General features: G+C 41.9%; 1 protein-coding gene across 1 annotated transcript in view; it reads right to left on the bottom strand.

The window, feature by feature from the left end:
* Nucleotides 1-13246, bottom strand: part of PPM1E (protein phosphatase, Mg2+/Mn2+ dependent 1E) — a 57044-nt gene that overhangs the window by 9609 nt on the left and 34189 nt on the right. Inside the window, exon 2 of the mRNA XM_082068247.1 lies at nt 2094-2212. Within this exon, the coding sequence (XP_081924373.1) occupies nt 2094-2212 (119 nt within the window). The remainder of the gene's footprint in view (nt 1-2093; nt 2213-13246) is intronic.

Raw genomic sequence — 13246 nt, 5'->3', positions numbered from 1 at the left:
CGTAACAACAGTCAAACCACCCCCTCACAGCTGTAGATTACTCATCAATTGTTAATGTTGCAGCGCTGAGGCAGAGCTGACTCAGCTGTCATTGTGGTGTGTCACCGAGCATCTCATTTCCCTCCTGCTGCTCCCAAATCCCCAGCGTTGGAAGTTGCACTTAATTGTAACACAGCTAGTGGGAAATACAACTCGGGTGTTGTTGCTCCCAAAGACAACTGACTTTAGAACAAATACCAGGGTAGAGAGAACACCAGTCACCAGGTTCTCCTTTTTAGTACCTACATTTTAAGACCTTTCTTGAAAAAGTGGACAGTGTGACAACAGGGATCAGTAGCCGGGTTTGTAGACACGTTATCAAGCCAATGACCAAGGTTTTCCTTAATCTAAGAACTCCAGTCACTCTGAATATATCAGGCCCGTATTTTTGCATTCCTAAGATTTGCATTCTTCTTCCACGAAGCTTCTGATTTCCTTTCCACCAGCGCACCAAGAGCTGTTGTTACCAGTCCCAAGCCTGCGATGTCATTTGTCATGTCGTGCTGCTCAGACTGAAATATGTCACTAAGGACATCTGGAATCAGTTTTTTTCTTCTAGCAAATTCAAACTTGAGGCAAATCGGGTAAATGTCTCCTTGTATTATACAGAGTAAAAATCTTTCTGGATTCATATGAAAAACTGACATAGAACTGGGTATCAAGACCAGGCGGCTAAATGGAACTTGGTTTTGCATTCTGCAGCAGTCCAAACACCATTAGGAGAAACTGTGAACTCTGAGCACAAAACTTTCAAGACGTAGAAATCCCATTTTCATCACCTGCTGCAGTTCCCTTTGTTTGCTTTCAGAGCACGAAATCTCCCTGTGGCAGCAGGTCGGGCACTGGCGGTCACAGCGGAACCAGCCCGCGTTTCTCAAAGGATTCCTGCCAGGAAAGTCAGCTCGAATGGAACTGCTGACCTTTTGCAATGAAATCTCCTTCAGCCCTGCATGAATCCCCCTGGTTTTGTTGTGGTTTTCTTAGCCAAACCTTGCATGGCTGGAGCTAATGCTCATTTTCAAACATTTTCACTTAAGGTATATTATTAGGAATTGTGGTATTCATATGAAACTAGTGATTTACTACTGTCCAGAAGATCTTCTCCCTCTTTATCTTCATATTTTAACACTTCATATTGCATCTCTAAAGGCGTATTTTATTGTCAAGTACCTTAATTATGACAATTTACCTCAACACGCTGCATCTGGAGTCATATTTTTAGTGCCTGCTATAGCCCATACATGTATCAATCTATGTTTGCATCTGTGTATTACAGATTTAGATATATTTAAATGTCAGTTTCTGTAGGTGTGAGGGTTTTGCGGTTTATGCTTATTTTCTTTTTCTTTTTCGTTCAACTCTTCAGATATTCTGTGTGGAGGCTGAGTCAACATTTCCTTGGAGACTGTCAAATATTTATGCAAGTCTCAGAGATCTCCATTTGAAATGAATGAAGGCTGCTCAGCCAGAACAATGACAAATCTATTCCATTTACCTGCTCAGTAGGAGGAGGCAGCAATACCTACAGAAAGGGAACCCATAGCATGTTCTTTTTCTCAGGACCACAAAACCTAAAGTGCTTATAAAGAAATTCAGGGCCACCAGATATAGTCTTATTAAGGTGCTCTTAAATAAAGGAGTGATTTCCATCTGGTCTTAAGGAGAAAAATTCAATAAAAGACTCAAATACAACCAGAGAAAGGCATTTAAAAATAGAGAAATATATAATAGCAAGAATTGAAACTAGACGGATTCAAAGATGAGGAAGCTTTGATTAAAATTAGCCACTAGCTCTATCAGGAGTGGTGGTGAATTCTTCATCAATATGGGATATTCATTTGCAAGAAACCTAGTGCAACCTCAATTAGGTAGCTGGTAAAAGACATTAATTTGAGGAAAATCTAGTACTGTTCAGATGGTCAGACTAGATGGATCACTGAAGCCACTGCTGACTTTAAAAGTCTCTGAATTATCTGCAAAGTGTTCCAGTGTGCAGTGAAAACGAAAGATCTGTGCCATGTAAATTGTACATTGCCATGCGCAGATGTACTTACGTATGATCCCGTCTGCGTTGTCCACGTGCTTTGGTAAGTAGTGTGCTGAAAGGTCGCTCTGCAGGACTTCATCTGACGTTGCTCTCGCCAAAGCAGCAGCCAAAAATGAAGGGCAGTTACTGGAAAAGAAAAAAAAAACGCAAAAATAAACTCACAAAAAGATATTTTCATCTGATTTAGCAAGATAACTTCTAGTCAGGGAAATACATAACAATACTCTTCTATAAACCAACAGGAACTTGAACCAGGATTTGTTAAACTTCCAATTATTCTTTGCTAGACGGCACCACAACCCTGCAGCAAGACCTCAGACCCACCATACAGATTCCAGTAACCCCGTTTCACTCTTACGTTCCCTGTTCTTAAGCTTTAATGTTCCATTCGATAACCTCTATTTAAATACTTTTCAAATCAGACTTGGACCCCCCTGCAGAGTCCGTCGTGCAGCCCTTGCTTAGCGCACGTTTTCTACATGTGCATTATCGATTTTTATCTAAAGCCCATTAGTTTCTCCTAAGAATTAGAGTCAGAATTCCAAAAGATAAGAGAAATTCTCAGATTTCCAAGTGTCCAAAACCTCACCAAGGGACACCGAAAGTCAAGGCAAACCCACAGGAGCTACGAAGTTGATGTGCAAAAGGTTAAAAAGCTCCCTGATGAATGATCTCTATCGAGAGCAAAGTGGCTTTAACTCACTGTAGCTTAATTAAACCTGATATCTCCCAAGGTTAATTAATCTATAGCAATCCAAGGCCACATTAATGTACATTCTCTCATTCAAGAGGAGTCTAATACCTCTTAATTTATGCATAACTTTGTATTTCCCACCGGTCTGCCTTAACTTCTCCAGGTGTCTCTTGCTGACACAGCCTGAAATTCCCATTTCCATAGTTCTCATTGGGGATATCAATGTCCTGCACCAAGACGTGTCCATTGCAGGACCCCGCAGAGACCTCCCAGCTCATTTCAGTCCCAGAAACTGTCCATAAGCAACAGAATTATGTATCTGCTAGTCCAGGAGTATGTAACACATTAAGAAAATGTACGCAAAGTAAGTCCTCCGACCCTCATTATTTACTGTTTAGCATATCAGGAAATCCCAGGGCTGGCTCTGCCCGCACAACACGGCACCTCTGATCCCATTTACACACAGCAACGCGCGGTGGGGAGAGGGAAACACCCCGGGACCTCCTCTGCTTCTGGTGCATGTAGAAGGTGATTTTCCATCTCATCTCGACTGCCTTTATTTAGCTCACACAGAGCAGGTTTTTCATGTCTATTATTAGCTCCAATCCTCCAGAGCGGTGATACTGGTTACTGTTCATGCTACATGCAATTTCCATGTTACGACGACAGTGAGAGGCTGCGATGCCTGGGATAGAATAATTATGCCAGCGGTTAGCAACGTTCTGAAAAACTGCAGAGAAAGAGGAAGGCTCGGCCTAAATAAGGTGCAGCAGAAGAATCCGTGCTGAACGCATTTACAGACACAAGGCGGACACCAGTCGCTTGGAACAGGAACACCAGTCGCAGGAACATCTACTAACGGGCAAAGAGGGAACCTGGTTAAGAATTGAGGCAACAACAGTTGCTAAAATAGAGATTTTAGACCCAAACAGCAGCGGAAAAATAACCCAGACACAAGGAACCTCCGCTCAGCCGGGGCTGGGAACCCCCTGTCTATGAAGAGCCACAGCCAGGAACATTCACACCTGAAATTTTAGATATTATTTTAGCCGCAGTGACAGATTGCAAAATCGACAGGTGCCTTTACAGCTGGTCAGGGTATGTCCCCAATCAGCTCCAAATGTCACTCCCAGGTCCCTGCAGCCAGCGCTAGCAGTTTCCACCACAGCTCTTTATCCAGCCAGAGCGTGCATTTCCATTACAATGCTAAACCTACACAAAAAGCCGCTAAAGATGTTATTAGATAAATTAGAGGATTTTAAGTACATCCTTCCTGATTCTCTGGCAGCGTGGGTGTGCTCAGAACACCCACAGTTGCATTGCGGCAATCCTGGAATAACTCTGCTAAGGTAATAAATCAAGCCTAAAAGTGGGCCGTTTCCATCAATTAAGTTTGAGAAAAACAGTCTGAAGTGGGCTTAGCTCAGCCCACGTACTATTATGTTACCAGCTTAACACACAACTCTGCTCCTTCTTGATAGCATTAAAGCGGGGAAGGTTTTCCAAACATTTTCTCTGAGCTATTCCTCTGTGCTTTAGATCTAATATAAGGTCTGCTACTAAAAGAAAAAGAGATGGCAAATTTAAAATTCGTATTGCGTGAAAGTTCACCGTTGGGGTTTGAGTGGCTTATCACTTTTGATGGAAAAGGTAGAGGAAATAAATCAGCTGAAGGCTTTCCTTCTATGTCTGGCCACTCTTTGTCCTAATAATAACAGCTGCCTGCCGAAGAATTAATTGCCCTTGACATTTGTTCATCACAAAGCTTCTTATGTAGCCATTAGAGGACTATGCCATGTAAGCAGGGAAGTGACCAGATGCAGACAGATGATTTCCTCTTCCTGATTAGCACAACTCAACATTTACTTCTCTTACTCGGCTCCTGAGAGGACTTTAGTTGAATTACTTCTCCCCTTCAAGGAACAGCAGACTGCGCTAGAGGTGGTTTTACTTCCTTTTAAATAGATCAGACGTTGAAGTCAAACCACTACCAGGACACTTCATTATTGTTACATCAAGACAAATGGAGAATCAGGTCTAGGACTGTTGTTTCTATCACGAAAGCAAACAGTCCAGTGATCACCTACGGCATCCCACTGAACAGCAAAGCCCCTGCTGGTGGTTCTCACCCGTTCTTGCATCTTTGACGCAGAACAAGCAGCAGCAGAGAGCGTGTACGGGGACATGGAGGCGCGCTGCGTCCTGCTGTAACTGAGGATTACCTGCCTGCCGGCCGCTCAAATTCTTCTGCCACAGTCTAGATGCTCAAATGTTATTAGTCATTAAGTTATGACAAACTGAAACTGGGAGGGCACAATCTTGTTCAGCGGAGAGCCAAGAGCTCGAATGCCTCTGTCTATTCATAGCTGTGCCACTAATTCGGCGGCTGACCTTGGACGCGTCACTTTGCCACTCAGACCTTTGATTCCTCCTCTACAAACCAGGGATGATAATGTCATTTCCTGGGGGAGAGGAGGAGGAGGAATGCCGTAGAAGGCTTAATTCAGCGTTTGTAAAATACTCTGAGATTTCTAGATAAGGGCACAACTGAAGGGAAAAATATCAAGATGATAGTGGGAGATGTTTTCAATCTATACAAGATTTATGGAGCTTTCACACTTGACGAGCTCTAGACAGGCAGGTTCAGTCTGATGCAGGCAGCCAACTCAGGGCCAGCAACAACTGCACGAAGTAAACACATTTTTAGAAAAGTTGATACATCTCAAAAGGGGAAAACCACAAAAAAAAAAGACACCAAGTTCTTAAAACTCGTTAATGCTGGTGTTCCCGGAGCACTAGCACTGCTGATGGGAAAATGATGCTACAGGCATCACCAAAATAGGCAATCAAGCAGCACCAGTGTGAGAAGAGTTAATGGTGCCGTGGTCTGGTGTAACTGGTGAGGCATCACCAACCCAAACAAAGCACGAAAAATGGGCCGAAGTGCACTGGTGCCTTTCAAAGGCCAAACTGGTCAGTAAATCACAAAACACAGTGTTCCTGTTACCTCAAGAATCCCCTGACACTGCAGAACGGCAATTGTTTTAGTTAGAATGAAACACGATTTAAATAGAAATGCTATTCAATCTGCTGAAACACAAAACAAATCCACAGGCAAACAGTATAAAGCATCATATATAGTTTCACACAGCAATGCAGGGCCAAGAACATGACCTGAAAAGAACCGAGCACAGCACATTCCCATAAGGCCTATAATTTACTGTGTTAGTAAAAGACTTAGTAGGGATGACAAGCTAACTGCACCCTTTCCAAAAGACATTACACAAGGGATGCAGTTTGGTAAACACTCCTGCGTTCATGTGGCCTGTTGCAAGTTCTTGTTAGAAAGCAAGTTTTGCAAGATTCAGTTGAAGAAAAACCTCATTTGTCCCCAGCCTGTATTTACAAAACACTCCAAAGCCTCCTGAGACTTCTTCCAGATGGAGCTTCTGATACAGCCTGGAAGCTCTTTGAAGAAGCCTTTAAAGTCTTTATTATTGAGAGTTCCCATGCTGTGAACTGCAGTACTAACGAGCAGAGAAATTCTTTGGCAAGATCCCTGGGCCATTTACCCCCCATCCTGTTTCGGTGGCCACCCAGAAGGACGGGGGTGCCAGCCCAGGGGCTTTGGTTCGTCTAACCCCTGAGTCAGACAGGACTCAGGGAGGAATATGTTGTTAAGCAGCCCTTAGACCCCCAAATTATTACAGATGTATCTTGTAATTATGCCGAGCGGATGCTATTTCAGCCCCAGTCTCTGCAGGTTCCCCTGGCCCACAGAGCATCGCTCAGGGCTCCGCTCTGACCGGGCTCTTCTGTGGCTTTGCACAGCTGGAGAAACTTTTGATGCGTATTCAAAGCCGGCTCACGGTGGACAAACCAAGTGTGTTTATTTCCCTGGCACGTGGCAAAACCTTGCACTAGATTTTAGCTGCTGCAGTGAGTTACTAAAAAAAACCCCAGCACACACGCAGAAAAGAAACAAACAGAAAAAACAATGCACCTTTTAAAAGATTGCATAACCAGAGCTCCTTGAGAAGTCATTTGAGCTGGCAGTGTTGAGACAGTAAAGATGCTTGATAAATGCGTTTGAAGGAGCTGAAAATGTGCTACACAAGGAAGCTGCTATCTATAGGCTTCCCAGAGACAGCTGCCTGGTCACATCCAAAGTGGTTCTGTCCTTGTGGTGACAGTTGTAAGCAACACAAATATAATATACAACCATTACAAAAATACGCTCTTTCCAATGTGTTTACCATGTCCTTATTCTATACAGACACTGTGGTGGTAGCGCTTTTTTCCCAAATATTTACCCTTTTGCATTGTGCTCACTGCCATATTCTAGTAAGTATGATCAAGTTCATATAGACGTTTTCCTGTAGTTGAGTCTATCTTAACTGGACATTTAAAAAATAATACAGAGGTGAACTGCTCGTCAGAAAACATCTTCAACAGCTGGATTAAGATGCCTCAACATTATTTATCACTATATGTATTTTTTAATAGCTGTATGTAACTTGTCAAAGCATTTACAGAGACTACGAGCTCAGAAATGTCCTAAAGGCTCCACAGGTAAATACAGTGAATTAGAATAGAATTAATTCCATAAGAACAATAATTTCCCTCTGCAAGTTCTAATTAGGCTTGGAGATTTTGCTGACAGTGAATAATACAAGTTCTCAACTTATTGGCCGTCATTGAAAGTCTGTCTCATAAAACAGAATAAAACCTTCTATGAAGCTCACACTTGGCAGCTGTGACTAAGAGAGGTGAAAATACCCCGCTGGACCAGCCCACCCCATTCTCACCCACCCTGCCACCCGTTTTCAGACCACTGACAGGTCCTCAGGGGCCTCAGCACATCTGTTGAATTCCACTGGAACTGGCCTGCAGGGTTAAGCTTATCAGCGGGAGGAACCCAACCAAGCAGCAAAGCCTGGATTACCTGACCAACCAGACTTCTGGAATTGACTTTTTGGGATGATGCTACTCGAATTTCACCTGACAATACAGGTCATGAAGGGAAAGCCTTGAGTTTAAACATACAGTCTTCAACACGCAAATTAGACTGAGACCTCCAATTAATTTTCGGCTGGGTAGCAAGTCACTGCTCCCTTCCTCTGGAGGGGCGAGTGCACATAGCAGGAGACAGAACCAACAACATGTAAGCAAAACAAAACACAAAGGTGGCCTTAGTCTCTCTGATGTGGCACGATGCCGTGAAGGCCAGTGTACATTTCAAAAATAAATGGTTGCTGACCACAAACCACTCACAAGCATTTGTGATTTAATGACTGCCACTAAAACACAATTGACACCGAAGGGGTGAATTGTGAAGAATCCAAACTACATAAAACAGCTTCTGCAGAGCTCTTCGGCTGAACAGATTGTCTGGATATTATCTTTGAAACCTAATTCTATGATTCTCTAACTCATTCTCACAATATGGCAGTTCTGAGGTTACTTATATTTCAATCTCTGTGGAGCTGATGCCACCCGCATTAAAGCTGCTTTTAAAATGACAGGAGTCGTCTGCTGTAACATGAACAACCCTTAAAAACTCAAGATGAATCTTCCAGCAGCTGAAAGCCAAATTACTGCAAGAAATTGAATTCCCAGAAGTGACTGTGTGATAGTTTTCTTCATTACATCAGAGAATTGAAGACACAAAGTTTGCTGTTGACAATCATATTCCAGGACTAGAGTCCTTCACAGCCGTATTATATCCATCTGTTATTAAAGGTAAACCTGGACTCGGAAGGAATGCAAAAGGAAACCATTTTATTATAGAAATGGACCAGAATCCATCAACTTCAGTTACAACAGTGAGACCTTGAGGATGTATCTTTATAGGAGTCTCCCCCATCTAAATCAGAACCTTTTCTACCCAAGTGGCAAGATTCTGAGGGACTGGATAGTTTTTTATTAAATTTTAGTTGCTGCTATAAAAAGCGTTTTACAAAATTATAAAAATGTTATTATAAAGTTTTAAAAATACTAGCAAGCCACCTATTTGATGGACATTTGTTATAAAGCTTAAATCTCTAGGGCTCACCTATGAAAAAGCAAGCACATAGTAAAAAGAAAAAAAAATGTATTTACCCTCTCATTAGTTAATCAAAATAAAGAAAATGTATTGGAATAATCCATACATTTATACTAAGATGAAAGATCCTTCTGGTTTTGTTGCTATTGTTTTACAGGGTTACCCTGCACGTTTACCGGGTGCGTTCTCAGTTCCAACAGAAACACTCAGCGTCGGAGTGACGCGTGTACCTTGGAACCAGAGCCTTCCGGCTGCCATTCCAAAAACCTGTCACTGCTTAATTAGCATCTCCGTGTCTGGAGCGGTAACGAAGCCCACAAGGTGCACGCTGACCTGAAGAAATACATTTCTTAACTGGAAACCCAATGTCAACACCAGTTACCTCATGGTGAGTGTGGCCCGTTTAAAAGCTCTCCAGGACATTAAAAATGTCATTGATTTTTCTCTCTTTGGCTCTCAGTCAATTTGGAAGTCAGCATAATTCAATATCTTTCTACTAGGTCCATTAGCAAAGAAAGGAATCCATGCTTCAATCTATGCTGCCTTATTGGAAAAAGTAATTTAATTTTACATCTGAAAGTGTGCCAACATCAGCATAAAACCGTACACAGTATACATAAAATTTAATTTATAAATCCTGTACTTTGTCAAGCCAGAATGAGATGCTGTCTAAAATCAATGTGTGCCCAAACTTGCTCTGAAGATACTTACATATATTCTTTTTATTTCAGGTATTTTATGTTCTGGTTGGAGTTCTTGATGACTTCTCTTACTACAGAATATTAATGACACACTATGTAGAAAAGTTCATGTTGCAGAAAGTTGTGTTACAGCGGGCACGTGTTTGCCCTAAAAGTTCAGACATATCATTTACTTACTGATGCATCTCCTATTTTTCCTCTCTGTTAAAAATAAACTTCCATTGATGCTTCCCTTAACCTGAAGAGATATACCATACAAATTCGATGTGTTTAGAAATAGAAGTTAAATAAGAATTGCCCAATGCAGAGCATCTGTTCTATTTCAGATCAGATTAACATGCCAAAGTCCTCCGATTACTAGTCAAAAAGAAAAATGTATTGTGCTGTTATAGTTAATGACTTAATTTCAAACAAATGAAACAAAATGCTGCACAGCCGCACATACCGCTCTTTTCATTTATAGCTCTACTGCAGATCGTCATTGAGGCAAATAAATGTAAAATGACTTATTTTACAAGGGGTGAAGACAATGAATCGACAGGGCCCGTTCAGATGAGCAGCGTTCAGTGACCACGCAGAGCTAGTTCCCCAATAATTGTGCTTGTATTGTAATATTTGTTTTCATGTAAAGGAGAAAAAATAAAAGCTGCAGGCCAGGATTTTCAAAAGACATTTGATCACTTCTTTCAACCCATCGAACAAATACAAAATATAAGGCAAAACACACGCCAGAAGATTTATGACCACTGAGTCAGCAGAGAATGTTCTCTCGCTCTTGTGAAACGCAGTTCATCATACAAATGGCTTGGGTGTTTATGCCAGATGTAAGATTAGATAATTAGTCATCTGAGTCCTGGATGTCAACTCTTTTGTGATACAAAATTTATTCCAAATGCACCATTTATAATCAGTTGACTTGCAAAAGCGTTCTGGTGTTACACAGCAATACATCTTATGATGTACAGCCAAGTCTCTGCCGCTCCGCAGCAACGTTCCGGTTCTGCTGCAGCGATACCCGCCTGCTCTTACCCCTTCCGACAACTTCAGGTCTTGTCTGCAAAATAGGGATAATGATATTGAGCTTTGGAAAGCAATTTCAGCTCCAATGATGAACAGTCCCAAGAAGGGCCAGATATTATTAATTAACCCTAAACCAGGAATGGAATGAGAGAACAACAATTCGCTTGCCCTGATCACGGGAAAACGCTGCTGCTCTTTTACCTGTTTGTCTTGAGCAGGACATGCGAGATAATCAAATCAAAAGCAAACACAAAAGAGTACACAGTACCTTTAAAAATAATTTTACAGACAAACATACAAGTAGATTCAAACATTATACAGTGGGGCAAATGAAGATTTCATTGGAAACTCAATTTCAAAATCACTGACATTGATGCAGACAGAACAAGACACCGGTGGGTAAATGGGGCTGCAAGATCAGGGCTTGTGCTCTTTCAAAGGAATAAACCTTAACTCACTCTGGAAAGATCAAATCCTAATTCCCACTGTCACTTGTCCTTTGCAGAAGTGCAAACAACATTGGCGGGTTTAGGGGTTTAGGTTTTTTCTTTACAGGACAATCAAAATGTTTTAGCTATTCTGTTTCACATTAAAGTCCCCAATGCATTCTGTTCTACTGAGCCACATGGTTATTTCAGTCATTCTTAATAAATAACAGTTGCCAGTAGTAGTTAAGCCAACAGATCTGAATTATTTATAGTGTTGAGGAACAGAACGGCAGATAAAATGCATTAGGGCTTTCAGTTGCTCTTGCCTGAATGACACAATGGCAGCCTTTGGACGTTTTTCCACACACTATAAAATATTCTGCTTCCAATCCTGGTTTAAAAGATTTCCTAAAGAGACAACAGCCAAACCTACTACTATCCGTCTTCACTAATCACATTCATGAAAGCAGGTAAGAGAGCGTCTCCTAAATACAGTCCATTATTAAAAAATAAAAGAAAAAAAAAAAAGGCATAGACTTTGATTTGATTGAACAGGTCACATTCAAACTGCTATTTAGTATTATTAACCAGAGCTTACTTATTTAGATGTTATTTAGCATGGCTTTATACCTTCCAGTTAATGATCTCAAAGCATCTCATAGCGTTGAACTCTGTGTTTCTCTTCTCCTTTGCCTACAATCCCTCCTCCTTTCAGCTGGGAATGAAGCACAGAGGTCTCCACTTTACAACAGCAAATCCAACTTCACATTCAAGGGTGGAACACTGAAATCCCAAGTCCTGTCTCCCCTCTGTGTCTCTTTTGTAAGAGATCGCTTCATGAAACACTGAACACAAAAAAGAACCAACAGGATGGAAATTATCCTGACAATACCTGACAAATTATGTTGAACACAGTGGTTGCGTTTGTGCTCTTTCTTGATTGACTGTTGGGATAATGTGCCTCTGCTGAGCTATGTCTGGGTGGAAATCTGGGGGAAGGTCTTGCTCTCCCACCTGGTATTGATATCACAGGGTTCTGCACCGGGGATCCTCACCATCCACAGTCACTGCACAGGGAGAACCGTGCCCACAAATGACAAGGAGAGATTTACACTCCAGTGCTGCCGAGAGAAGAACTGGGGGAGTAGTTGTAGCAACATAAGCTTAAACCAAACAGTTTTCCTTTTATAGTTCACCTTCCGCTTTCTATGTGGATCTATTTACGGCAGGAAATGCTGCAAACTGTAGCATCTCTAAGGAGTAAAAGTAAAAAAAGAAAACCTGGAGAGGCAAAAAAAACCCAAACAATTCAAAAAACCCAATCTGACCAAATACTAAAGAATCAGGGTGGGGAAATCCCACTTCCAGGCCATGTCAGGTTGTTAAGGCATCTGAACCTGGTTCCATTGTGTTAGGTTGTAGTAATGAGGATCCAAACTGTCCCACAGGCTCAAGTGATGGGGATCCCTGCGCTCAGTTCCCCCTCCACCAGTTCAGGGGCTCATTTAAAAATCTGCGCTCTGGTTTTCCTGGGACTGTTGTATTGAAGCCGCCGTGTGTCACAGGGGTGACCACGCTCCGAAAATGAAGAATGTGGCTTTGGCGGTGGGTAAAGCCGGTCCTGAGCCTGCGTACCGTACGGCTCGCCTGCAGTGTGCAGCTATATATAGCTCTTTCTGCGCACAAAGGCTGTATGAATTGATTCGGAACAAGCTGAGGGGTTTGAACAAGTCTGCAGTGCTGTAGCCTCTTCTCCCATCCTGAAAGGTACAGTGAATTATTTAAAACTTGGAAAACATGTCTTAAAATTATTTCTAGCACCGTTTAAAAACAAACCTGTGTACACATTCCAATCACTGTTATAAGGTCAACTGAAAAGCTGTCACCTCTTACAGCTGTGACATTACAAAGTAATCTCGCAAGATTATAGACGTTGTTTCTCTGCCATGAACTTCTCAAAACAACGCAAATTCTGCCTGCCCATTCACCAAAATCTGGGGCTTTGTTTATGCAAAATAATCAGTTTTTTTCTAAAAATCTTATTTGCTCCATTTTATTTTGTATGAGTAATGGTGGATTAGCAGATTCAGTTCACCCACCTGAGAGGCAATAACGCTGTCCCCAACCATTCAGCTCATGGAAGAATAACCCAAGACCTCCTCTTCCTCTCTAACCCCCCCCCCAAGAAGATTGTGATCTGTTCCTGTAAGTTTATTATTAAACCCCTGATCTCTTCAGAAGACAGACGAGCCCTAAATATAAGGAAGAATC

Source organism: Streptopelia decaocto (genome assembly GCF_964273445.1).
Source record: "Streptopelia decaocto genome assembly, chromosome: 18".
NCBI lineage: Eukaryota > Metazoa > Chordata > Aves > Columbiformes > Columbidae > Streptopelia > Streptopelia decaocto.
The sequence above is the reverse complement of the archived record's forward strand: the minus strand, read 5'-3'. Positions and strand labels throughout refer to the sequence as shown.